Source organism: Symphodus melops, assembly GCF_947650265.1.
Source record: "Symphodus melops genome assembly, chromosome: 1".
NCBI lineage: Eukaryota > Metazoa > Chordata > Actinopteri > Labriformes > Labridae > Symphodus > Symphodus melops.
In genome coordinates this window covers 44,952,928-44,980,921 of record NC_136691.1, presented here as the reverse complement: position 1 = coordinate 44,980,921, position 27,994 = coordinate 44,952,928, and the positions used below count along the sequence as shown (strand labels likewise).

At 40.5% G+C, this 27,994-nt stretch overlaps 1 protein-coding gene across 2 annotated transcripts in view; it reads right to left on the bottom strand.

Moving 5' to 3' along the window:
• The window catches only part of kremen1 (kringle containing transmembrane protein 1), a 55,318-nt gene that overhangs the window by 12,404 nt on the left and 14,920 nt on the right, over positions 1-27,994 (bottom strand). For both annotated transcript variants that reach the window (XM_079340270.1, XM_079340271.1), the window contains exons 2-3: positions 20,603-20,765; positions 13,536-13,627 (exon numbers count right to left, since the gene is read on the bottom strand). In XM_079340270.1, the coding sequence (XP_079196396.1) occupies positions 13,536-13,627; positions 20,603-20,765 (255 nt within the window). The remainder of the gene's footprint in view (positions 1-13,535; positions 13,628-20,602; positions 20,766-27,994) is intronic.

Below are 27,994 nucleotides of genomic sequence, written 5' to 3'. Positions count from 1 at the left end.
TCCAATCTTTTATTTCCAACTCAGTCACTCTATAGTGTTTCAATTACAAGTAATAGTTTAGCAAGAATATGTACGAAATTAAGAATGTGAATGTAATTTCAACCCCAATATCTCCTATCTGCTCGATCACTTTTGATTTTGTTTCATCCGAGCTTTGGGTAGAACTGAGGAGAGGACAGGAGCAAGCTGTGCCCATAATAGCTATCAGTGCAGCTCTGAGACACAATGAAAAGGCAGAAATTAAAAGCATGTGATATGAAGAAGCAAACATGTTCTTTGCCAACCATCTTTGATTTTTTAAATTCATTTCCATGATGAATGCAAGTTAAGTGAAGCCCAAATCATCTCTAATTTGAGTTCAAAGTGTGACCGAGGCTTCCAGTCCAAAATCCAATTTTCTTGAGATTGTGTGGACTTGGAATGACCTTGAGCTAAAAATCAAATCAATGAAGGAAAGTACTAATCTAATACTTCTGAGCTGAGTCTTTAATACTGTAAAGACCAAAAGACAGCATAGCTACACCTGTTGTTGTTCGTACATGCAGTTATGAAAGATGGGGAATTTTTGAGGAGAAAGTAGTGATTTTGATAATAGTTTTGGACAATACAGATATCAGAGCACTTTCAATACCAAAGACCTGTCTGGTGCGTACAACTCCTGCATTTCTCTACTGAATATGTCGATAGAAGTAAATGTGAAGTTTTTCTCTTCAACTCATATATGAATGCAAATGCAGTTTTCCAGAGAATACCACATTATACCCAAGACCCCCACTCACAGACTCACTGATAAAAGGTAAATAGACATATTTGATCAATGTTAGACAATGACCAGCAGCATGTCATGTCCATTTGTGTCCAACAGAGTCCTGCTTTGTTGAAGTTTGACAACATACTCAGAGACTTCTCCCTCTGTTTTGTTTTACTCAAACTGTCCTAGAACAAAATATCTCTGGAGCTTTATCACTACTTTTGTGCTCTATTTTTTTGGTGTGCAAGTTGAAAGCGGCCTGCTTCACTGATGACAGCATGCTCCGCCAGTGAACAACTGGCTCCCAGTTGTTGGCAGTGAATAACAGAAAAACACTTGAACCGTTTGTAAAAGCCTGTCATGATTCAATTTTGGAATTCATTTTTCCAAAATAAAAAAAAGGATGGATTAGCATGCAACTCTATTAAAATATTTAGAACACCATTGTTGAGTCACATCACTCAAAACTGCCTGTGTGAACTGAAGTAACCCCGACAAAGACCACACATGTGCTTTGCCTTTGGGGTTGCCAATGTAAATGTTTGGTTGCCATAAAAAGTAACTCAACAGATGCTTCAGATTCTTTCTGTTTATGTAACAATGTGGCACACGGCTTTGGGGGAAAAAGTGTGACATGTTTCAGATTTCACCGATTTGTAAAATGAAGGAAGGGAGAAGGGGAGATAAAAGTGAAATAGATTGGCAGGAAGAGGGCAGCTCTCTCGCCTGCGGTTCACTCACGTTTGCTGATCATACAGTGACCATTGAGATTTTGGCTGCCTCTATGATTAGCTACTACCATTTACTATGTTTGACAAATGACTTCACACTGAAACTGACACAGACCAGGAGGAAACCTGGGAAATACATCTTTTCTTTTTTTTTTCAGCCATATCCACACCAAAGCTTTCAAAAGAAGTTGTTAATAATGCATAGTTGTGTAAATGATTAGGGGGATTCCATGCTGCACACTTGTATTACAAACTGGATTATCTGACAGCGTGAAAGCTAAACATGGCAGTAAATAAATATTTCACATTTTACGGTTGAGACATGACAGTGTTTCTATTCTATCCCTCACTTAAATATGCACTCGTTTGACCCCTGCTGCACTGTGCAGAAGGAGAGATGAGAAGAAAAGAGATAACCACCTGGTCAAGAACCAGCAACCTCCCTCTAAGCAAGGCAGGCAAGGCTATACCACTTCAATAGAGCTTTTAAGTTTGGAAGGGGATGCTACTGCTGGGCTCAACAGCCAGATTAAAGGCAGCAGCGCTCCTTTTTCATTTTGCTTTGACAAGAAGATTGCAGACTGCAGTCAATTTATCCGTCTTTGTCCTCTTCTCATCCCAAAGGCTGTGAAGCGCTGGCTGAAGAGCAGCAGGTGGTGGGATCATATCGCACCCCAACGCTCGAGGTTTGTGTGCAACTGGAGCACATTCCTTTCATTTATAACATTAATTTAAAAAAAAAAAAGGTGTCAAATTGTTCTTGCGTGAAACCTCCTGAGCAAAGCATTGTTTCTTTAAAACATCTGCTTTGCAGACGACGCAACAAGTGCAAATAACTGAGTGTACAATAAAAGAGAAAAAAATGCGCTAACACACTTCAAAGACATTGCTGGAATTTAGACTTTAATGAGCTAGAGGGGAGAAATGGAGGAAACACAAGGTGCATAAACACACCAGTCAGCCCAGACCAGACCTCTGAAAACCTCAGGAGATCGCTGCGGGAGGGGGAGTCGCCCACAAAGTAAAAAAACACACACACAAAAAAACAGACGCAGAGAGCCAAACAAGGCTCGACTGCAGCCAAACTCTTCACAAGTAAGCGGCCTGCTGTCTTAGCTCAGAACAGAGCAGTTACAGTTACCTTTTCCGACAAGGCAACACAAGCAGCTAACAACAGCAGGAAACAACAGACCGTCTGGCAGGGAGAAAGAGACACCTCTGTTGATGTAGTAGACACAACAACAGCGCAGATCCACAACACATCAGAGAGAAAGAGAGAGAGCGAGAAAAGAACAACACGAACGGGAAAGAAGCAACAACATCAAACATGTGCGGCAGGCTTTGGCAAGTGCACTTGGCAGCAAGCTTGCAAGCAGGTTGATGAGCTGAGGGGGCAAACATGTTATTAAGGTAACATAATTACAGTTATAAATTTCTATGCCATCTGGAGAGTGCCGAGCAAAAGAGGAGAAACATTGGAAAGTGTTTTCTTTTTAATAGGACTCTGAGTGTCTCTCCTTTCAAAAATAAATGTACTCCTAACAACCACACTTCACTAACTTGCTTTCACCCTGCACAGCATGACACATATTTTTTGCTTTAAAAAAGAGGAAGAGGAGAGAGAGATAGACAGACAAAATGAGGCCTTCTGGAACAATGAACCTTTAAAGTCTCTGTTTTATGATCAACACTGAAACCCTCCAGGATTTCAGAAGGAAAGATGAACTCAATTCAGGCCTTATGCTACTTTATATAAGAGACACGATGACAGGGACACAAAGAGAAACAGAAGCATACAAGTGAACTGGCTGTAAGAAACCGCTTAAATCCTGGATGTGGGAGCTTCACAGGCTGGTTTAAAGGGCCTGACTGATTTGGCCCACACAGATCCTTAATGATATCGCCTCAGTGGAGGTTTCTATAATGAATGATTGGAGTCATGGGAAATGTAGCCTACGTCTGTTTTACAGAAGAACTTCTCTCTTCATTCCTACGCCTCTTCTTTTGCACATCAAAGTCTTTCCATGTGAATCATATTGGCTGATTTGTTTGTTTTTGTTTGCGTTATCCGTTTTAAGTTGTTTTTTTTAACCACAAGAAATTATTATTGAATCATATTCATGACAGTAAAATTAATCTGCAGCTACTTTGTTAACACTCAAACATTTCTAAACTAAAACTAAAAAGGTGAATTTAAAGTTTTTACGAGCTCATTTTATTAAGGCTACAGATAGAACAGTGGCTACATGGACCCGGCACATGAGGGACCCCTTAAGCTTGAGACAAGACCTTTCGCTTTGCCTCGGGGTCCTTCGGCACACTGTCGGGGTTCCATTCAATTACAACTATCCTGTCAGGATACATTATCCCTCACACAAGTCAGAGAATAAACATGGCATAAAACCATAACAAACATTATCAACTGCTTTGACAGTCTGTCAGAGATCTATCACAACATTTGAGGAGAGAACAGCGAGGCAGTTGTGTCTCGAACTGATTAGGCAAAACAGCTTCCCAAAGGAAAACACACATTAAAATAAAACTACCTGTTTTGTGCTTTCTTTTTTTTTTCTTCTTTCACTATTTGCATTTCTTCTCTTAAATCACAGTGTCTACTTTAGTGATCAGATAAAGATTAAAACGTTGATTTGTTATGCCTCATTAGCCTTGAAACATGTTATAGACAAAGACTTCTGTAATGGATTATTTTCTTACCTGGAGTTAGATGTCTAAAATACTTTTTTTTATTATTACTAAAGATTAAAAGAAAAGAAAACAAAAAATGATCCATAAGGAAACAGTGGAAAACATTTTCTTTGGCCATAGCCACAATTAAAGCAGCATGAGCTTTATCAGCCTCTAATCAGACTGTATCCAAAGAGAAAAATGTGATTTGTGAATCCACACTTAAGAAGGGGGGTAAAATTTGTTCGGCCAAGAGAGGAGAAGCAAGACTTCTTTAGCACATTCCTCAAACGCTAAAAGGTTTTCAAGTAATTTAACACAGGTATGTTCTTGGAAACAATCCCACCAACCCATTAATGAAGCGCCAGCAGGTTAACTGTTCAGCACACATGCACAAACCAATTGGATCATGCACAGCCTTCCCAGGAATGTGACGTGCAACAAAGCACGGCAACAGCCCTTTTCACGCTTCATGACTAGGTTTTTTTTTGTCTCCTCACTATCCCAGCTCATCTCTCTCCTTGTGTCCCAGCCCCATTTATTACCCCTTTTGTAGTACAGTATATTCAATAAACAAAAACAAACACAGCTGCTGCATTTCATTCAGCCTGTGATTAGTCTTTCCTGCTAGAACATAAGAAAAGAAACAGAGAAATATGCCACAAAGTCCCTGAAGACGACCCTTTCTGGAAAGTCTGTATTGTTTGTAAGGAGGTGGGAGTTGCTATTATGTGTTTCTGTCGGGTTTATGCTTTGCTTTTCTGTGTAGATGATAAATTATCCAGCCTGGAGATGGGAACAGTTTTACAGTCAGACAATAAGGGTCTTATTATTGCACGGAATGACAGACTGGCTTTGGGAGACAGAGACTGCTCTGTAAGTTGTGTAAGTGTATGCGCATTTACTGTATCTTCTTCACGTCCTCTTTTATCCTCTGTGTGTTTCTGCATGTATATGTGTGTGTGTGTGTGTGTGTGTGTGTGTGTGTGTGTGTGTGTGTGTGTGTGTGTGTGTGTGTCTGTGTGTGTGTGTTTGGTGGTGGGGACTGTGTTACAACAAGATTGAGATGGAGGAGATCAATGCCCCAGCCCGGGGCCCTGGGAGAGTGACTAACCATCTAATTAGAGAGAAGAGGGAAGAGCCGGAGCTTTAAATGAATAATTAGTGCCTTCTCAGAGACCAGGTTGAACAATGCAAGGGGAAGAAGATGAAAAATAGCCTCCAAGATGCACCCCTGTGCCTCCCTCTGCCTCTCCTCACAAACCAAACAGCCTGAGTCACACAAGGGGTCTCGGGGGATTTGATAGCAGAGCAAAAAAAAAAGATGAACAGACATACTGTGGCCACCCTAGGTGTAAGATAAGCACAGCAGGGTGCTTCCATTTAACACCATTCAATTCCAAAGTGATAGACAGAGTTAGATAACCATGTTTTCCAGGTTATCTGAATGTGAATAATAGCTGCAGTCTCCTGGAAAGTGTTATGAAAGTTTGCTAAATGTAGCAGCAAAGTCTCCAGGTATGAGATCCATGAAAATGTGTGAAATGTACAAAATGTGAACGAAAAAGTTCAATTTGTATCTGCATTACCCTTCCATATTTCAATCAAGCGATGTTATGGATAATTCATTCTAAGATATGCAACAAATACACAAGATTAATTTGCAAACGTGTGTGCAAAACGTTCAACTGGAAAGTTATTACAGACACAGAAGGTAGGTAACACAAAGTAAAACTCATTGTCATGGTTAGAAACAGTTGTGACTGGAGGTGAACTTATAGCTAAAAGCTGAAATGATGGCAATAAGAGTAATGAGCTCCATAAAAGCACGCTCATTGTTTTCTTAGAGTCTACACAGCCTTAGAACTGTAAATGAAAGTCTTTGTTTTTTAGTACAATAAGACAAAAGGCATGTGGTTATTAATCAAAGATGTGTTCTGTACTTCTTGCCAAATATTGAGTTCACTTCTTTTAAGCATAGACTGTGATTAATGGATTGCTCACGACAAAAATCAAAAGACTTTTCCTCAGGGAGCTTGCGTTCACACAGAACACTTAATGGCAGTCTATCAAACAGATCAGTCTTTGTCAGATTGTGTCTTCTGCAACCTCCATGTTGAACTTTTCATTCAGTCACCCAATTAATTCATTGTCTTTTATGTATAAATATCCAGAGCAGATCTGATGTTTTTTTTAAAAGATGGTCCAGCAAGAATACCTCAGTTAGAAATGGATTTTCAGGAAACCGGAGCCAGATACTCATGATCACCTTGATGAAGCCTACTGACATTTACTACCTACTGAAATGTCATGTTCTCAAGGAGTCAGTGTGAGCATGCTAACATGGAGACATTATATTCTAACTCAAAGAATTAGCTGACAGAGCAACAAAAACAAGATGGCTGTATACATTTGTCAGTACAATACAAATTGGCTTTCATTACAAATCATTCCACAATTTCCCATCTTGGGATTAATAAAGCACATCTATCTATCTATTCTTATAAAGCTAATATGTTGTACTTACATTTGGTCGAAACCAGGAAATTTCAAACTCACCCTATTTGCTTAGCACTTGCTGCTGAACAATAACCAACAATTAATATAAATGTATTATACCTGACCAGAACCATGCCAATCTACATTTGGCTGTTATCCTGCATTCCTAAAGCTAAATTGGTTCTCCACTTTTCATCTCCTCCACTTTCTCAAGACAATCACTAAACAATAGTCCTCTACTTGTTCTTATTAGCAAACATTCTACACAACCAGCTCTCCTTGTAATCAATACCTTTAATTCCCTAATGGCCCCGGCTGATTTCACATCGGCCAGAGAGAGGGAAGGAGCCACAGACAGAAAATAAGAAATGAAATTTGATGTCCTCTCGCTTGTTTTTTGCAAGCGGCTTTACATGCTGCAGTAGTTTCAGTGCTGTGAGCTTCCAGGCAGGTATTTCCCCTGAGGGTAGGTGTGGGAGGAGCTATGAGGAGGTCAGAGGTCAGCGTAAGATAACAAAGAGTTCCTCAGGTAAAGACAGGTCTAAAAAGGGGAAAAGACAGATTTCTGTATACCACAAACCAATCTAATATTAGACTTATCTTTGAGACAAACATGCTTTACTCACGGAGCACCTGTGAGCCTAAAAACAAAGGTAAACATCAATGCTGTGTGACAGTATTTTTATGATCATGTCATTATTGTCAAATGCTAAATTTCAATGGTTAATTGTGATAAAAGCTATTTTAGTAACATGTTTGAAATTTAGTTATTTAACATTTTGAAAACAATCTATTCATGCTTTAAGTTTGAAAGAAATGTTTAACTGTCTTAAGGGTAATTTACTTCCTGTTTGGGTACAAAACCTGCTTTTATAATAAAATAAAATAAGGAGCTTAAAGTAGAGTATGAGAGTATCAACTTAGCCACAAAAAAGTGACTTTTTCACAGATTTAAAAGTCTATGAAATAGCTAAAGAGAACAGTAAAAAGTGAAATGTAGTTATTCTTTGAAGTTTGAGCCATTCAAAAGGTACAGCCGGTCACTCTTTATTTTCCTTTTTTATGTTTTTGAGTAAAACAAACAGTAACTCATTGCAAAAATTTAGCAGTCAGTAACTGGTGTCAGGACTTCTATTTGTGGTTTAGTAGTTTTTCCAGTAGTTTTTAGTTATGTTGTACCGTTAAAGAAACATGCCTTTAGGCCTATTTGAAACATTGTACTATGATTAAGACACTTGGTTAACAGAAGTGTTTTAACAACAAACCCTTTTTTCACCACTCTCACCTGTTGAAATAAGGGGAAAAAAATTGTTTGTTTTTCACTTGTTGTACAGAATAGAAATAAGACAGATTTTGCTATTGTAAAAAAAGAAACAACACAATAATCAGACTTAAAGAAAGTGGATCAACATAATGATCTTTTCTCTTGCCCCCCAAGAGCCTCTGTACTGACTTCACTCCAACCTCAGTTATCACAAGTTTAACCCACAGGAGCCTCTCAAAGAGGTTAGGAAGGGGCCAAAGTGAGCTCATTTAAAAAAAATGCCTAAGCTTTGAACCTCTAACTCTGACCAGTTTTCACACTGTCAAAGTACAGGAACATACATTGACACACACGATTACACACAGACACACACTCCTCCTCTCCGGGATGTCTGAACCTGCCACAGTTTGCTGGGCAGGAGGGTTTGTTGTGGTGTAAGCACATATGGGACCACCTAAAGGACACAATCTCTGAAAAAGTAAGAGAGGAAGAGAATAACTTCAAAAACAGAACCTGAAAGCCCCTTTGTCCAGGCCACAAAAACAGCCACGAGGCAGGGCTGTGGTGTGTCAGTCTCAGTTTTCATACCACATGGTCTTCACTTGCTCTTGTCTCAGGCTTTTATTCAGCCGTTTGTCTTTTCTAGACCATTATGAAATCTTAGAAGACGTGTTCTCCTAACATCATTCATATCCTGTTGTTGTTTTTAGGGGTTCACAATAAAAGGAAAAACATCTGTATTTATATGTGATTATTGGGAGTACTGATGATGGGGACATCTTTTCATCATGGAGAAGCTCAATCATCGTTTTTTAACAACACATCCTCCAACCTATACGACCGTAGAGGTCGTCTGTCACGTAATACGATCCATAGGAGCGTTTCCTAAATTAGCGCCCCCTACCGGCGAACAGAGAAATGCCAGTAAATCGTCACCCTGCAAAGTCACACTGCTTTATGCGTTTACCAAGGTAAGTGGTAATTAAGTATTCTATTGAGGGCGGTGTTAGGGTTAGGGTTAGGGGTTAAACGTTATCGATGATGAACACACAATCACCGGATTGAAGTTATTTATACGTCCGCGAGAGGTCGCTTGACTCTAAAACGTAAATATGGGTCGTAATTTGACGCTTGCACAAACGACCAGTGGAGTCGTTTTTTGTGGAGGACATTTTTTAATGCAGTTTTGGGGCATAGTAAAATAAAAAGTTTTAAGCTAAACCTTGCAAACCCCTGTCCTTTTGAGAATAAAAATAAAAATAACAACACAAGTAACTGTGACTGTGACAAGAGTAACTGTGACTGTGAAACCTGATGAGCTCCATCAAAGATTAAGTGGCGGTTTACTTAAGTGTCTTACAACCTTATTAAGTTCCATTATGCACCTCATAAATCATTCCTGATGAATAAGTTACATCATCACTCCATATTTTAATCAACGTTTAGTGATGAAACCTGAAGCAGAACATATGTTTACTTTGCTTTAATGTCGTCGAGGTGTGGCCACTTAGCTTGCCAGGTGAATGTGACGCATCCTGTACTGAGACTATTGTTGAGGAGGACAGGCCTGATCCGAAATTCTCTTAACTGTTGCGATACAAGGCAGGTCTTTAGTTTTTTTAACATAAGTAAATATTGACATTAACAAGACCCAACCATGCTTAAGAGTCCCTGAGACATCCCATGACCCCTATATGTTGAGGGGGAGGGGCACAATGATAGTATGAAACAGAAAGTAAAGTGTCATATGAAAACATCTGTGAAAAATGTGTGAAGAAACGTAATCCTTTTTTCTCTTTAGTTGATAATTTTGAAAGGTTTTATGGCTTCCTATGTTTTCCTGTGTTTATCTTTACATCATTTATTATTGTGAAAAATGTTCAGTTCAGTATTTTCCTAAGCGTTACAGCTACGGCGTGTCTTTGCTGTAGGGAATCACAGTGGCACAACAAGTTTTTCTCGGTTATATGCTGCTGAGTGATGAGCGCTCAGGCATGCAGATCAAAGCACCTTTGTGTTGGAAAATACTTGAGGACTTCACCCTGACAGTTTCAATTTGTGTCAGTCAAACTCAACCAAGGCATATTGTCATACCTAAAGGAGCCAGACAAAAACAAAATGTCCTTACAGTAAGGAACACTATGAAATAGGAAACACACCACAGGGACAACACATTGTAAAAAGGTCGAATGAACATTTTTTAACAACTGAAGATTTATATCACTGGAAATACATTTCATCAGACATGAATAATTTGCACTAACCTTTTTAAACAAGGCTTTCAATCATATTTCAATCATATCACCTGCCAATATTAATGGGTATCTGTCACATCAAAATTATTTTTTTCAGACTTTCAAGGTTACATCTGATCTTTTCAAAACAAACTACTTCAGTCCCTTAATAATGGATTGAGCTGTCAACTCTCGTTTCTTTCTTGTGAACCTATTTGTTTCGCCAGAGGCTCCACTGGTGTTTTCCTCACTCCTTATTAGTATCAGCATTGCTCAATCAGACAACATTAGGCCTTCGCCGTCCCATGCACTGAGACACGATGTAAATAAACCCATATTGAACTGAACAACCAAACAGAAAACATCACAGTGAATTAAATTTAGTCTGCGGTCATTCTCTAACCTTTACTTTTCAGGATATCTAATCAGCTGAAAGTAGTGACATCGAGACTCTTGAAATGTTAGTTTGTAGTAGAGCGAGGTCGTCTATTTCACAGGAAAGTGGACTTCAATAAATAACAGCATTCGTGACATGGTTATGCTTAGCTGAGCGTTTTGTGGCCTGGAAAATAGAAGGGCCTGAAAAACCAGCATCCGCTATGACACACCATGGAAATGTCCATTTGTACAGTAGTCCATGTGCCTTGAAAGAATACCTTTTTTTAAATGTTTAGATACTTCCACCACATGATAATTGTTGCCATGACAGATTACTAGGATGAACAAATGGCGTGACCTACGCTATAATCCACCCTGTCAGAACATATGTCTGGCCTCATGTGACCGGCCTGGCAGTATGTGCTCCAGCAGGGTGTGTCACCCTCACTAGGGTGGCATGACCCTAGATGACAGGGCACCCAGCTGGATAACAGGCTGACCATTGGCAGGCTCCAGGTACCTCAGCAAGTGGCAACCAACTCCCGACCACGCAACATCAAATGTAAGCAACAAAAAAAAAAAAGCAGACAAAACAAAAGCTAGACAAAATGAAAACAAAGACCACTGTTGCACTTCCTCCTGCACGTCAGTGTCAGTGCCAACCTTTGTTGAAAACACTGACACCAGTGTGTTTTCACTTGGCAGCTGAATCTTTAAGACTTACAAGATTAAGAATGGACACTGCCAGAAGGTGAGGCACCACGTGGCAATTGTGGTTTTACAACAGAAGAGACATAGCATTTGTATCAGCAAGCTCCCTGGTATCCCTGCAGGGAGAAACTGTCTCTACAGAAGAGGCATGTTTTCATGGCACAGGATGCCTGACTCTGAGCAGACTTCATCTTCTTTACTTACATTACAGGACTCTGCATAATTCTAAATGCCAATAGAGAAAGTTCATAGTCAGTGAGACAGTATTTGATATGGGTGAAACGCTTGGCTTTTATAAATCTGGTACATCACGTTGCAAGTATGAGTTACATGCTGCAAAGAACTCAATCGAGGACAACAACAATGCTGAACCAGCACATGGTAAACCCATCTTTAACAAAAGATGGCCTCATTTCCCCAAACGATAAGGGACAAGCCCCGGCACAGTACAGATTTGTTAGGGCTGCTCTCTTCTTTCCCCTCAACTGACAAAGGTTTTAGATATCGGCCTCGAAACACTTAGCTAAAAGACAGTTGTCTGAAACAGGTCAGTCAAAAGTCTACATGCAAGCTCCTATACACGAGAACACGCATGAACACCAAGGACAAATAAATACATGGATACACACAGACAAAGCAGCAGAGAAGCCTTATTAGATGGGTTAATGGGTCCTGAGCCTTTTAACAGCAGGCTATGCACGATAGTGGCTGGATAACGATGGGGGGGGATAGCTAGAGGGGTTGGCAGGCTCTTGAACCCTGTTGGTATTGACTGCAGTGAAAAGTCCCAACATCTAAGTCTCAGCTCACTGTCAGTGCACTGTCTGTCCAGCAGACTGCTTTAATTAAAGCATGTGCTGCATACCCTGCTTGCATGGAAGGATGACGCACTTGTCATTTTTAAACAAAGCACCCAATGTTGTAAATAGCAAATGTACCTAAGCTCATCCCTGCACCCATACGTGTGTTTAGTTAGAAGGATGCACTGTATGGATGACTACATGCTTGCAAGACAACTCCCCATGAAAACCTGGTACAAAGTAGACTGTTAATTCCTGTCATTTAAAGAATGTGATGACTTGTGCAGAGCAGCCAAAATGAGCAGTTTCATAACAAAAAAAACGTATCTTTATAGGTTTTCAGCTGTGTACATGTTGTGGCAAGGAATTCAAAAAAGTTTAGCACTGAATTTTTTAAAATATATCAATTATTAAGTAACAGAGGTACAAGCAGAAGACTGGCAGATTCTTTTGAAGAACAATTTGTCTGGAAAAAGAAACAGAAGAGAGGATAGACGACAAAGGAGTACACAGGTTTCACCTGAGATAAAAAATAGTTAAAAAAAAAAGAAGAAAAGGGAATGTAATGCATGATGGTAGAAGTAAATTCAATATATGTATGTATTTCAGTCAAAAGGATTAGTTGAGCTCTGTTAAGATCAATATCTGCAGTCTCCTAATTCTTTCAAATTTTGTTCAATCACTTGATTTCATTTAGCACTTCAGACTATTCCTCCAGGAACGAAAACCTGCTGGAAACTATTTCAATGAGTAATCAGTAAATCATAAGCATAGAAGATAGTTACTTTAAATAACCTGCCCTCAGTCAATTGCTGTGAACTTCCACTTCAAGAATTCTGATCTCTGGCATTAAAAAAAGTGTTTCAACAGCAGCCATTAAAAAGGCGGAGAGAATGAAAATAATAGGATTAAAGACAGGCGTCTCTTTGTAAATGTGTGCCAAACCAGTAGAAAAGACACACAGAAGTGCAGCATCTCCCAACATAAACAACCCATCACACAAGAATGACTGGACGAGGACACTCACACACCCATGAGAGAACAAAACATATAAAAACATCCACTAACAGGTAGATGCAAAATAATCACTCACATAAAAAAAAAAAAAAAAAAACATGTCAAAACAGGCTACAAAGCCAAAGGGGAAACTTATGAACTCAAATACAGAAACGCACACACATACACACTCAGGCAATGATTGACAGCTCACATTAAAGTAGGGGCAGGCCCGGGCATGGCAGGAGGAGGAGTGACGGGAGGCAATTAGAGCATATTTTAGATGATAACGATGTTTACGAGCCATACATTCTATAAAAGCTATTCATAGCAAGCAAGCAGATGAGCAGGGCTCTGAAAATGGTTTGTCCGTGTGCTTATAATATGCCCCCAAGGGCATGGAGGGTCAGAGAAGAGAGAGAGAGAGAGAGAGAGAGAGAGAGAGAGAGAGAGAGAGAGAGAGAGAGAGGGGTAGTGATTTCTTACTCTGGCACGTAGGGATATCGCAGTATCTCCAGTAAATCCCATCTTCATGATCAGCAATGTAGCACCACGGCTGAACGTCTCCGTCTGGATTCCTGCAGACACAGAGGAATCAAAGTTAGAGCGTGTACAGAGATTCAGTCTTTCTGTGTGTTTGTCTCTATAATGGCATTAAACAAAAAAAAACTAATTTATTTTTGACTTGAAGTTGACAAGGATTTTAGTGCAAAAGGAAAAGTCAGAGCTTTAACAAAAGCTGCCCCACCACCTCCCTTTTCTGTCCTCTCTCATACACTTTGCAATTACTCTGTGTGTGTGTGTGTGTGTGTGTGTGTGTTTAAAAGGAGCAAGAGGTAGAAGGTCCATAATACAATATGAGGGCAAAACAACTCAATGCCAGACTAAACTAAAAACCCTGCTGCAGGCGGCTGAATGCTCAATGATGTTTCAGCGGGAGATTATCTACGCCGTGTCAATCATCCCAGCAGCTCTCTTTAGCACTCAGAACGTCCTCCTCTGTGTTCTGGAGGCTTGACCGTGCATGTCAGGCCATGGCCAGACCCATGGCTCTCTGTAGGGTGGACGTCAGGGAGCAGAGGCTCTTTGTGTCTGAGGCTGTGGCTTTTTTTTAACCTCATCGAGGCACTTTGAACCATCACATTTTAACTGGCTTTGGCTTTTCAGTTTCACTTACAAAAGTGATGAGAGGTGGGAGTGAAGATGGCTTTGAGCGGGCTCTTTAGCTCCAGGGTATTCATGCGAATTTGTGAATTACGACTCTTTACTTTTAACAATGGCTAAATGAAATCTAAGCAGCAAGCATGCGGTTGGAGCTTACATTGGTGTCATTTTCAGATATTTAAGCTCTATTGCAGGAAAAGAAAAAACTGTCAATGAGAAAACAACCGTCTAAGATGACATTGCAATTTTTCTTTAGTACTGACTGTAATTGCCAGAGACCTTTTTTTTTAGTTATTTGACACACCTCTTTGTAGCATCTTGACAAAGCCTCGGGGCGCTGCACTATCGAGTTTCGCCTTTTGTGAGAAAAGTTGTGAAGGGCGTTTCCATTTCTTTTCTTCTCCTATCAAAAACACTTTCCAGAGTTTCCTCCTGGCTTTTCACACTCAGAATGAGGTATTGACAAGTACGTTGCTGTAAAGACTTTTCGGGTTGAACATAAGTTTAACTGCCTCAAAGCTTTTCACTCTCAATATCTGGCAAACTGTTGTCATCATAAAGTAAAGTGTTTACAAATTGTTAATCTGAACGACACAGAGCTCAACCTGAAATGTTCCCATGTCCCAAGAACCCAGCCTTGTTTTCCAGTAAAGTTCAATACCGTGTCATGAGCCCAGATCTATTTATTATTCCACCAGATTGGAGGCAAACACCTGTTTGTTTAGCCTGAGGCTACTGCTGGAAGCGGAAGAGCATAAACACAAGTCCAAAGTCCAACCATTAAAATATTGGGTTATGTGCCTTTTCTCTACGTCTCTCTCCCCTTCTCATTTTCATGCGTGTCAAAGCCTAATAGCCCCTTTTTGAAATAAGACTCCCAAGAAGCCATCTAGAGCCACTTATGTAATTGACTGCTCTTTTAATCACCCCCTAAGGAGGCAGACATGAATTACAACCATCATTAACTAAATATCCTCAGAGGAACACCCATACCAAGTCCGACCCACTGGCAGCTTTGATCAGTAAATTATGTGGCGTCTGTAACCTCTATCCAAAAAACTACGGTCCCTCAACAGTCACACACACACACACACACACACACACACACACACACACACACACACACAAACACAAGGGAACACCTGCACGCACCCTTTTTGCAGGAGCATGGGAACATCATCTACAGCACTGAGGTGAACAGGATAGCCCACATGACAGAAACATAATCAATCCTGCCCTGAGTACCAGACAGTGTGTTTGAGGGGAGGGAGCGAGGACAAAGACAAAGAAGTTGGAAAGCAGACAGTGTCAGATTAGCTCAGGTGCCACATTGCAGATAAGAGCAGATTGTGATGGATGGAAATCCATTTGTTTAACCCTGCAGCAAAGAGAAAAACGTTCCTTGTGTAGATAGAAGTTTTTGCTATAGTGTGGATGTGTACGTGTGTGTGCGTGGGTGTTTGTGTATGTGTTTAAGGTTGTTTTTTTTGTAGGATCTAGATTCACATCCATGTGCGTCAGAGATGGATCTAAGTAGAAGAGCTTGTTGAAACACTCCCATACCCAGAGGTAGATCACAGAAGATGTTTGGACACTTAATTGGCACAATTACACTGATTGACTCATTTCGCTCCGAGTGAGCCACACACTTGGGTATAGAGCCAATTACAGCCACATTGGGTTTTGCCTCCCAGGTTCTACAGTCCTGCCATTGCAGGCAGGAGCAGCTTACATCTGAACACAGAGGAAAAAAACAGCTGCTGAGGGTTGGCGGCTGTTCAAAGATTTCCTGTACTAACCATTTTTTCCCATACCTTGACTGGAAAATTTACAACATTTTTAAACTGCCTGGCATTGTCAAACCACATACAGAAATATTAAAATAATCACATCAAAGTATGTGTGCTAATGTTGCAAATAACATGCTTCCAGGAGGTTTTCATGACTTCAGTCAGATTCTGGAGTTATATTAGTTTAGTTAATGAATAGAAAAAAGATGAAAGATTCATTTTGCTGAATTTAAACGAGTAGAAATGCCTATTACAAAGTGGTGCTGAGAGGTTGTCTGGAGTGGGATTTGAGGTCAACAGCAGATCAGAGACTGGCTATTTACTGCCTGGGAGAAGATAGTTTAATTGACTTGGATGATTTAGCATGCAAACTGCTGCTTGCTTCTGTGCTGCATGAATGCATGTATTGAAAAAAGATTGGCTTGTTGGTTGTTGGGTGATATGTATAATCTACTGTCTATTGTTGTTCACTCACAGGCTACTTGTCCTAAACGCGAGGTTGTGATATTAGTGTGTCATGCTAGCTTGTAAACACATCACTATGTTCATCACTATGTGACTACAATTTCCAAGGTTCACTTCAGCAGGAAATGTGGCATTTAGCTTATAATACTGTGATCTGCACTCCTAACTATGGAAAGTGACAAACTGTTACAGATCGTAATAAATTAACTTGAGTGCTTGTCAACCAATTGTTTAAATAATTTCGCAACAACTGTGGTTTTCTTTAGCTTTCAGCACATGTCTTTGAATTTGCTGCTACTTTGCTGACTGGTTGATTATTTAAGGCAGCAGTGGCTGAAATTCCTGGTTTATAGTGTTTAAACCTTGCCATTATAAACACACAGTAACAACATGATTTTGTAGCATCAAAGGTTAAATAAGTGTTCAAACTCAATTAAATCAAATAGTATAATTAAGCCTGAGGTTTGATGTTCACCAACATTGACCACAAAATTGAAATTAATATTTATAAAAAGAACACAGACTCGGAAAAAGAAACTCTTCTCCCCCCGTTGGGGGAAATATCAGATCGTTATAGCTAAAACAAAAGATAGCTAGGTAAAAAAACAAAACAAAAAACAGTGTTAAAATATGCAGGAAGTGACCGTTCAAGGACAAATGTACAAACATTCATCAGTTCTGAGATTACTTTAATGTTGATGGCAAATACTTCTTCTTGTGCGACACTTCCATTAACGTCATCGTTTGAATTAGGCAGCTCACTGGGGCTGTAATATACTGTAGACGTCCAAACAGTTGACAACTTGTCTGGAGTTTGCCTGATTCCAGATTTGCATCCAGCATCATGGAGATTCAATTGCAATCAACTTGGGGAACACTATTCACTCTGGCATTTCCATTATCTCATCTACGTAAGGGGAAAGCACAAGAAGCCATAGTGGACTCTCATAAATTGTACACTGCACATACACACCTGCATATAGATAGCAAGGAAATGGCTTGCAAAGCTATTGAACCACTAACTGATTCGTCATGCATTTCACACCCTTATTCTCTGCGCTGGGGGGAAAGGGTTGTAATTTGAAGTTGTAGGAACAGTCAATTGAAAGGAACTATAAATGAAACATAAATGAGGACATTGATTTGATTTTCTTTTTATGAAAGTAAAGTATTTAAGAAGTAATAAAGTGTATCATTGTAGTGTAAAAGAGACAAAAACACAGACATAAGAGAAGCTGATGCGCTTCTTTTAAATGATTTGAAATTGATTCTGTAATGTGAGATTCATTGTTAAAGTAAGTATTGCTAAATTTCAGCTAAAACACGTGAAGCTTTGTGCTTTTTCTTTTTTTTTTGCAGTGGAACAATGTGACATTTCCCCTCTGCCCAGTTTTCCCCTTGTTTTCACTGCAGTATTTTATAGCAGGCTATAAAGATGAAATGTGGGGGCTGTTAGGGCTCTTTCTGCAGCACTACTATGGTGCCCTCTCAGCTAAATCACCACCGGGAAAACTTCAGCAACGGGACGAGAAGTGAGTGTGTAATCCTCTACTTCGAGGCTTCTCAACATCTGATACATGCTCAGAGCCATGTGCTAAAGTTAAGACATGTAGTGATTCCAAGCTTTGCATTATCCACCTGTGTCCTGGCCTCAGCTCTAATCTCATAAAGCCACAATTTGCCTCGGGGTCTGACATGCCAAAAGTGCCTTGGCTCTCCTTTTTAACCCCTCCCTCCTGCCTCTTGTCTACGAATTACCTCCTAATGTGAAGCTATAGCCTGAAACATCGTAACAAATGTCAGCCTCAGATGAAAGACGCACAAGCTGGGGAGATGAGAGAAAGCTTTAAGGTTAGAGGCAATGGGAAGTGGGAAACAGAATTTGAATTGCAAGATGCACATTATGTAAATAAAGACATTTGCAATCCAAATTGAGCAACACAACAGGCCAACTTTCTATGATCAAACAAATCAAATGCAGCACATCGTTCTTTGCAGTGGGATAACCCTTTCCTCTGCAGGCGCGTACATGTTCACCAAATGTGCCGGCAACACACGTACACACATGGGTGGACACACGATCAAATACTTGACCCTGTGCAGACATGCCATAAATACCATCTTTCCACAATGAAGTGGCCACTTCTTTCCCCTCGAGCGCTGCTGAGGGGTGACTGTACATGCAGGGGCATCCAACAGAGAGAATGAGCAAAGTCGTAGCTGCAGCGCTAAGCGACAGAAATCCCTCTGTCAGGAAGAAACAAAGCCACGAGCTGTCAGTGAGTTGGGAAAGCTGCTAACTTTATCTGCTGCCAAAAAACAGCCAAATCTAAACATTGGAAATGTCCATTTTGAACCGCTTGTTGAACATAATGCATTCCTAATGTGCCGGGAAAGCCCTCCACTATCATCTGCCTGTATCCTCCGCATAAATCTTCCAAATTCCCATCCAGTTCAAGTAAAAACAAATCTGTCCAGTGCCACTTCAAAGCATTGCTGTGTTATGAGTTTACAACCATGAGTTAGGGAAATGTTTCAGAGGCTTTTGGATGAGGAGGAGGAGAAACGGAGGGAGGTTTCTGTTTCTTATGGATTGGCTAAATGTCCCAAGCCACTGTTCTGGACATCTCTGTGGATTTGAACTGCAAGTACATCAACCAGCAAAAACACAAGTTTGACAATCGCTCAGGCAAAACTGAGAGTCGTGCTTGGAGTGTGCCTGATGGATACAAAGGGATTTCCAGACACCCAAAGCCACCATGTCCCCTCACATTACACGGATGAGGGATGGAGATTTGCTTATACAAACTCTTCAAGCGTGTTTGCATCCTTGCGATGACTGCGCTAAACATTCAGTTTGGGTGCCAATTAAATATTCAGGTGGAATGTGTGAGCATGTCCCCTGAGCTCAAACCTCTGCAAAACACCAACGGCCTAATTTTAAATTATTAATGGAGTCAAATGCTTTGTCTATGAAGTTTAAAGCTCCATCAAACATCAGTCTGTGTCATAAAGATGAATTTCAAAGGTGCCACTCAAAGCACTTTTACATCAACGGCTTTATCTGTACACGCCACAAACATAAAAGATAACTGCTAAAAAGGTTGGCAGCAGACACTGAGAGCCAATATTAAGGACTCTGTGGGGAATTTGCTTGATTTCCAGGTTAAAAAAAGGACAGAACTGTTTTGCTTTAGTGCAGACCGAGTTAGAGCGTCGATGGCAGCTTTGGCTCGGTGGTAGAGCCAGTCGTCTCTCAACCATAAGGTCGGGTTTAATCCCAAACTCCTGCAGCCACATGTTGATGTGTCCTTGGGCAAGACACTTGACCCCAAGTTGCTCCCACTGCTTCATCTGCAGCTTGTGGATGTGTGTGACTGGGATTAGTCAATACTTATGGACACTTTACAGAGCAATGTCTGGTATGAGTGTGTTAATGGGTAGGTGTGACCTGGAGTGTAAAAGGGCTTTGAGTTGTCAAAGACAAGTGAAGAAAAGCACTATAAAAGCTCAAGTAAGTAAGTTGGTGAAATATAGAAAAAAAACATATTTTAGCTTTTGGATTTTCTTTAAAAAACGTGAGTCATTTCTTATGAAACACTGGATTTTATTAACTAGGTTGTCCTCTAATCGAAAAATGTAACGTCAAAATAGCTGGAAGAAAGGTGCTAAACCAGATTGCTTAAGAATGTCTTTGTGACTGGGGTAAGTACCTGTTGAGCTCTTTACCAGCTTTGAGGACCAGAAAGATGTTATGTTAAAGCAGTTATTGTACTTTTGGCACCTGCTTTGCATTAAGGGGTTTAAAGTCAAAAAGATGAGGAACATCTGTTTCAGGGATTAATTAGTGCATCATACTTCAATAAGTGCTGATGTGAACATTTTTAGGTGATTTAATGTGGCTACAAAATCTGCCTGTCATTCTGCCTTCAAGACTCAGACTATGTTTTCATCTCGTTCCTCGACCCTGCCACCCTGTAAGTTACAAGCTCTAAACTTGAGTTGCAACTATGTTTTATTAACATTAATTTTACCTAAGCAGCTGATGCTTTTTTAAAATATAATTTTCAAAAAGTAAACCCACTACATGTTATTTAAAATGAGTGAACTGACATATAAAGAAAAGGAACTCACCTGCAGTAGTTGTGTCTGCCCAAACCCCCTTCTCCGTTGGGGTACTTGAGGGTGTTGTAAGGGTGCTGGAAGGTCTCATTCCAGAAGAGGCAGGGTTTACCACCATGCAGGCTGGTCTGGTTCTGAAAGCCCCTGTAGTCCTCTCCGTTTGCAGTATAACACTCTGGATGAGGGAAATAAGATAGAGAAATTCTGGGAATCTACTTGTGTCTGATATAAAAGATAAAACATCAAATAAGGTTGAAATGATAAGCTTGGCGTGAGTTTTAAATAAGGCGCAAAGTAGCTACACATGTGACCTGCTTTATGGAGAGTCTGGATTCAGTGAAACACTCATGTGCTATTAAAATGTTGTAATGTGTTTGGAATGACCGTAGAGGTTTGGAATAATTACTTTTCTTACTGAGGCTCTATCCATTTTGGCTCTGGCCAAGCATGTTAAAGCAAGATCAATCACAGTATTGTTTCAATTAATGTCAACGCAGGAGCGTACCGAATAACCTGCCCCACAGATATACAACAAAAGCAAACATGGCTTGAATTTCCAGGAAGTGTATGACAACCATATGGCATAGTCAAAGAGGGGGAGTGAGAAAAAAAGAGAGACAGTTTCCCAAGGCAAAACAATGACGGGGGAAAGGCTTTTCTTCCCAGAGAGAGGGAATTCAAATAAACAATGTCTGATGGCAGCGTGATGAGCCCTCACCGCTCATCATTTTGGGCCTCAGGGGCCCCTGTCAAGGGAATTCTAACAGCTACAACTGAATGCTTCATATGATTGCATTAGTATGGAATATATCAATTTATTATGTGACTGTTATGACTACTCATACTGCAGGTGGTCATAATTACTACAACTGTTGACAGAGCAGAATACTCCTATCGTGTAAAAAGACAAATACAGGATCTTTAACATAGTACATAAGAATCCCACGCTAGTGTTTTTTGTGTTGTGTTATTTTCTAACGAAAAAGCTGACATGTCACAGTTTGTCAATCATTCGTTGACAAAAAAAAAAACTTTATGTTGATTTTTTTTTTTTTTTTAAATGCTGCAAGTCATACATCATCCTTGAATCTTGCAAAGGCACATGGTCGATACCTGACATCGCTGTTAGGTCTCGTTAAAAGTTCATGAACATCATCAAAATGTCTTTCTGCGAGTGTGGCCTCACTGATTTATGTACAAAAACAGAACTTTAGAGATGCTGGTTTGGCTCAGGATCGTCTGCAAAGCGGCAAATATGCACAGCCTCAGCGACCATTGTCTCAACTCTGACCCTCTAGCTTTTGTTTCAGAACAAACCAACTGTCATCACATATTTCTGAGTCTATTCTATATCTAATGATACAAAGCCCCCAAACTCCACACAAAGTCAAAGCTTTATTCACTGACTATGTTGATACTACATCTAATTGTTTTCATTAAAATATATATAGGGCTTTCCCTCTGGTGTCCTTTCCACTGCTCTGCCTTAAGTCTGATTAAGAGTCTCCTGACAGATAACTTGTTTGTTTTTATTACTGTAAGCTGTTTTGGAGTGCCAGGCCTCGAAGCCAAAGGAGGATTGTACGACCATAAGGAGGATTTTTAACTTGGAGGAGAAATTATTATTTTAAGATTTGAAAACCAAACTGTACTCTGAGTTTCCCATTGAACATAGTCAGGCCGAATATAACAGAATTTGAGGACAGGGAATATAGAACTGAGGTGATGTCAGGAGCTCAAACTAGAACTCTGAGTACAATAAAGATGATTATGTTATGTCAGAGCCACAAGTCAAACATGGTAAAGTATCAAACTAATTTCATCAGAAATTCTCCACCTCACTTTTCTAATAACTTAATGACATATTGAAAAATCTAGTTGGCATGATAATGGATTGAGTCAATATGCTTAATGAAGACCTGCGAGGACTGAAAACTAGATACAAATGTTGTGAAAGTTAAATATGTTTAGTAATTAGTAATTAGCTTTTTATATTTTGTACCATGCTCTGTGATATTTACAGCCTGAGCTTGCACGCAAACAAGCACCCCAGGCCTATTGCAGTCACCACAAAAGTACAGCGAGCACTTAATTTTAGAGTAAATCAAAAAGCCCTGGCTGTTTTCAGTGTCTCAGCCAAGTTGCTTTTAATTAAAGTTGTTTCGACTGTGTTGTGCAGTCAAGCTTATCGGCCATACATCGTCAGGCTGACAGGAGTTCAACAGCCAGTTCCTGTTATTATGATGCCACTCTATTGTCTGTAAATGGCTTCCCTCTCTCTTAGCAAATTAATGCCGCCTCAGTACCCCAGGACACCAACCACTGGATTTTAAATCTAATCAAGAAAGACAGAGAGGGAGGCTGAGGCAGAACACAACTCTATAAAAATTAAGAAAACAGCTTCATGGTGTTACAACAAGGGTCATGTTCTCCCTTTACCCTTACCGGAGAAAGTGAGAGGGGCGGAGGAAGACTTTATTGTCAGGCAGACAGAGGACATACATGACATGATAAATAACACACATTAACAAGGTCTCAATCGATGCATGTGAAGGAAAGGTCCAGATCTTTAAAGAGAAACAAATAAATTAGTTTATAACTGTTCCAGACAAAGAAAATGCAGTCACTGGAATCAGACTTTAAAATGAGTGAACTGACATATAAAGTGTTCAAGACAACACTTGGACCATTTTTAATGTGTTGTGTCACAAAACACTACTCTCCGAGATCAGACAACATGGATCTCATAGAATATCTAGAAGATAGACATTTACAAGCATTTTCTGTTAAATCGTTCAAACCATTGTAGCAGACAAAAAAAAAATCACATCCCTGTCATTCTTAACTATCACCAGCGATCAAAGGAATCAGAGAAAGAGCTAAACTCTTTGAGAGCTACATTTTTTTTTTTTTTTTTTTTAAAGATTTGTTTTTGGCCTTTTGCCTTTATTGATAGAGGACAGTGGATAGAGTCGGAAAGGGGGAGAGACATGCGGGAAAGTGGCCACAGGCCGGACGCGAACCCGGGCCGCCCGCGCGAGGAGCGAGGCCTCGCAACATGGTACGTGCGCTGTCGCTGCCGCTGAGCTATCGGTGCCCCGAGAGCTACATTTTGACTTGAAAATGATTTTATCAGTCGTTTGGCTCATTTGCATACCTTGTAAGTGGGTGGTAACCTTTCAGTTTGGTTCCTGGTAACAACTTAGTGTACAATGAATGAACATTAAAGGAAGCCTATCCTGGCCTTCAAACAAGCTGATCACCTAGAAAGAAGCTTAAAGCATCTAAGCAAAAAAGCCCTTCTACAACAGCAGGTGTCTCTTGGAAAAAAAATGGCAAACAATGTACAATATGACTCCATTCGAAAAGTTAAGTCTGCCGTTAGAATCGCAGCTTTACAAAAGTGCAGAAATTCAACCGACACAGAGCGAGTCGGCCCTGGTGTTTACCATTTTCCAATTAAATGGGGGAGCACTATATTTCCATTAACAAGATTTGTGTTAGATGCTCTAGCATAGTTAAAAAAAAGTGATGGTATTTGCATCTGTCACATACATTATCAGACTTGGAAGGTAGAGTTTAGATGACACTTTGACAGAAAGACAGAGGAAGGAAAACACTGCTATTGAGAGTTTGGCAGCAGCAGAAGCACAATCATGAGTCACTGCTCCGCAGAAGCAATCAGGATTGTTGCTGCTCCAGTCAGAGAGGATAACATCAGGCAGGGACAGGGCAGCCTACTGCATCCCCAATGAGCTCACGTCCTTCAAATATCTTCTCACTCTCTCAAAAAAAGGGTATTAAAATGACTGAACTTGGCAGCATGCACTTCTCAACACACTGTATCAAAAAGAAAAAGCCAAATGACTTTGTAAATGTATTCTTGTCTCCTTCAGAAAACTTTACTGGGGTTTCAGAATGGAGAGTTTGTCTGCACATGGTCTGCTTGGAACTAGCTGCTGCTGGCAATCAGTCTGCCCTGCTGCAGCCAAGTTAGCTTTCCAGGACAAGATGGTAAATATGGCAGCATATTACCAGCAGGAGGGAGACAGAGGGGTGTTCCATGTGGTTTCAAGGCACCATTTGCTTGTGGTGAGAATGGGAAGTAGCAGATCTGCAAGGACTCAGAGATAAGTAAGGCCATCGTAAAGATGAATGGTCCATTTAAGAACCCTGTGGATGACCACATATCTATCAAGCTTAAGAGAAAAGGCCAATTTTAAATTGAAGTGGTGTGGATATGAGCATTTTATCCTTGTCCTGTAGAAAATGAAGAGCTTTCGTATTGATTGGATCGTCACCACTTCCACTCCCCTACAAAACACACCCAGCCCCCCCCCCCCCCCCCAATCACATCCCTTTCGTTGTCACCAAGCAACAGTTGCGCTCTCGTCACACGGGTCTGCACTTTCTTGTGGTTTCATCATGGGCCGTGATGGGAAACAGAACCACCACCGCATGAAAGACCGAGAGAAGGGGGGAAAAAAAAACCTCCAATAAAATGTATGCAGATCTACAAATAGAAAAAATCCGGGAAAGAGTAGAAGACGAAGACTCGCCCTCCACCAAGCTCACAGAATGCTGCACCACCCCAACTAAACAGATGAGAGGAGTAAAAAAGGAAAAACAGCAAAGAATTGCTGAGAGAGAGCTAATCGCCCTGTTATTATATTTGTTGGGTTTTGTGGCTAATGACTTCCACATTGCAACTTCAAATACACTTGATGCACCAAGAAAGAAACAGGAGAGGGTAAAGAGAGAAAGCGGGGGGGGATTTGGTCATGTGAACTCAGGAACACAAACAAACCAGGTTTCAAACAAAGAGTTTCACTGCAAAATGTTTCCAGGTCACACAAAAACACTTGCTTGTTTGTTTGTTGTGTTTGCGACAAAGGATAAAAAAGCAGCAATAATTACAGACAACTGCTTCCTAACAGAGGGCTGACATAAAGAGCTTCCTTCCATCTTTATTACATGGTTCAAGCTTTAGGGACAGCAAAACAGGCCCAGTGCATGAGCAATATTTCCACTTTAATACAATTATAAAGAATGGGTTCATCATAGAAACATGTGTTTACAGTATTGTGCACAACATGCACATTCAGTGCTAAGTTTCAGGGACCTTCTTCAGTCTACTTACGAAGATGCAGTAAATGCTCAGCTTATTAATTCCTGATATGCCACAATAGGTTTCCGTTGAAGTGTCCTGGTAGCCATTACTGTTGTGGGGCTGATTAATGTCAGTGTAGTAAGAACAGGGGCCAAGGACAGGCCAGATGTAGCAGGTTTAAGCATGTCTTTTTTCTGAAAGGGGGTTGGCACAGCTGGTTTCAGAAAAGTCTGGTTCTCCTTTTCCCCAGAAGCATCTATTTCCACATCAAAACCACATCAAACTGTTTCACATTTATTATGCAGGTGTCGCAGATAGCCACAGATTCATTGAGGCTCTTTTAAAGTTAGATGTTGCTCGAGAGAGGATGTACTTACTCTAACACACTCCTGTAAGACATATACCCTCATTTCAGATAGTCCATGAAATTGCACAGTTAAAAGTCCAAGTGGTGACTACAGTTGCTGCTAACTCATTAAATCTACACATGACTTTTCAAAGAGATTTTACAGTCCTTCTTTTCATTTCATGCGTTTGTCACTGGTTATAGCTTCAGATAGCCAGATTATAAACCAAGACCTCACTGAGCCCTAAAATAGTCTCCTTTACCACCATTCATCCTGAAAAAAAAAAACACTATGCTCTGCACCATACCGCCCGAGCTAACTACCACAGTAGCCACAGACCAAAAGGACTCCCTGCCAAAGCTGCAGGGTAGCACCTATAAAATGCGGCCCAATCTTGGTCTAGCTCTGCCCCTATTATTTAGCTCTGTAATGGAAAGAGTTTAATCTGCTGGAGCAAGCGATTGGTCAAAAAAGCTGCCAAAATTAAACCCCCTGTTTGAAGTTGCTTGTCAAAAAAATGGAAAGCATAAAAGGTTTATAACCACAAGCTGCATCTCTGGCTCCAAATTTATAAGCGTCATGTGCAGAGTGAATCTAAAAAATCTATCAGAAAACATAGTGACGCACATAAAATATAAATATGTGAAGGATTTCCCGCAGTAGTCGGGACAATGTCTGAAAAAACATTGTCTACATGAGCCAAGTCGGTTTTGGCTCTGAGTGGACGAGGATGGATGGTGGGACGAGTTTGAGTTTTGCTTGGCAGAGGTTCAGGGAGTGACTGATGGGCTGCAGACCATAAAGATGACGTAAAGGACATTCAGAGACTAGGTGAAACCCTGGGGGGAAAAGCAGTCGGCAAAATGCCAACATTAGGGACACACAAGCCCAGATGACATGGTTGCACATGAGGTGTCGCGTTCAACGACCTCCTTCTTGAACATCCTTAGTTTACTACAGTTATATCCACTGAAAAATAGGCAATACGTATAGACATCATCGAAATCTTCTTCATGTCTGATATTTTCCGTGTTTTTATTAGTTTCTCACAAATACATTTACGGTCACACACCTCTCCATAAAGTATCAATGCAGGGGTTACCAAGGTTAAACAAAAAGAATAGGACATCTCCTGCATACTCAACACATGCCAGTCAACCTGCTTCAAACCAACTCTGACACCACGAAAAACAAGGTTATGCAGCCAGGAGTAAGGAGAGACGTAAGTGAGGGTATAGGACAGAGGGAGAAGAGAAAGAGGAGCCAATATGGGATGAGGGTATTGGGTTCAGAGCGTTAAAGGTGCGTCTGGGATTGATCCATCCTAAATTGAAACAAACTGCAAATTAGAGCAGAGCATTGGGACTGAGTTAAGGGTTTAGACAAAAACTTAGTGATGACAAAGGAAGCAGAAATAAGCAGCATTGAAAGAAAAGAGGCAAACACAGAGTGAGTCAGGGTGTGACAAAGACTGTTTTTATGATCCTGTGGAGTGTTAACCCAGGCTCTAATTTTCTCCTTCTTGTGCATAAAAGGAATGACGGAGAGACTGCACTCATTTCACATTTCAAGCGTTATAGACAGGACTGAAGAAGCCCAGGCTTGTAAAATAAACAGTGAACGCAGAGTTAGCGTCTCAAAGGCTATGGGTCAGAGTTTGAAGGTGCACGTCTCAATCCAGAGGAGCTAACCAGCAACAAAGCGACCAATGCAGCGCTCAAGAGTGAGAAAAGATGTCTTGCTAATGCCTGTCCTCTGTGAAGAAAACAATATTCTACATAAGGGTTCTTCATCTGATGCAGCCTTTGATAAGCAGAGGATCCCTGTGAAAAAAAGTCATGATGGCTCACAGTTACGATCTGCCATGTGTGCCTTATAGGGGTGTTATACTCCATTTTCTTCTTCTTTGTTTTTCCTGTAAATGGATAGTAAAATGATCTCTCAGTC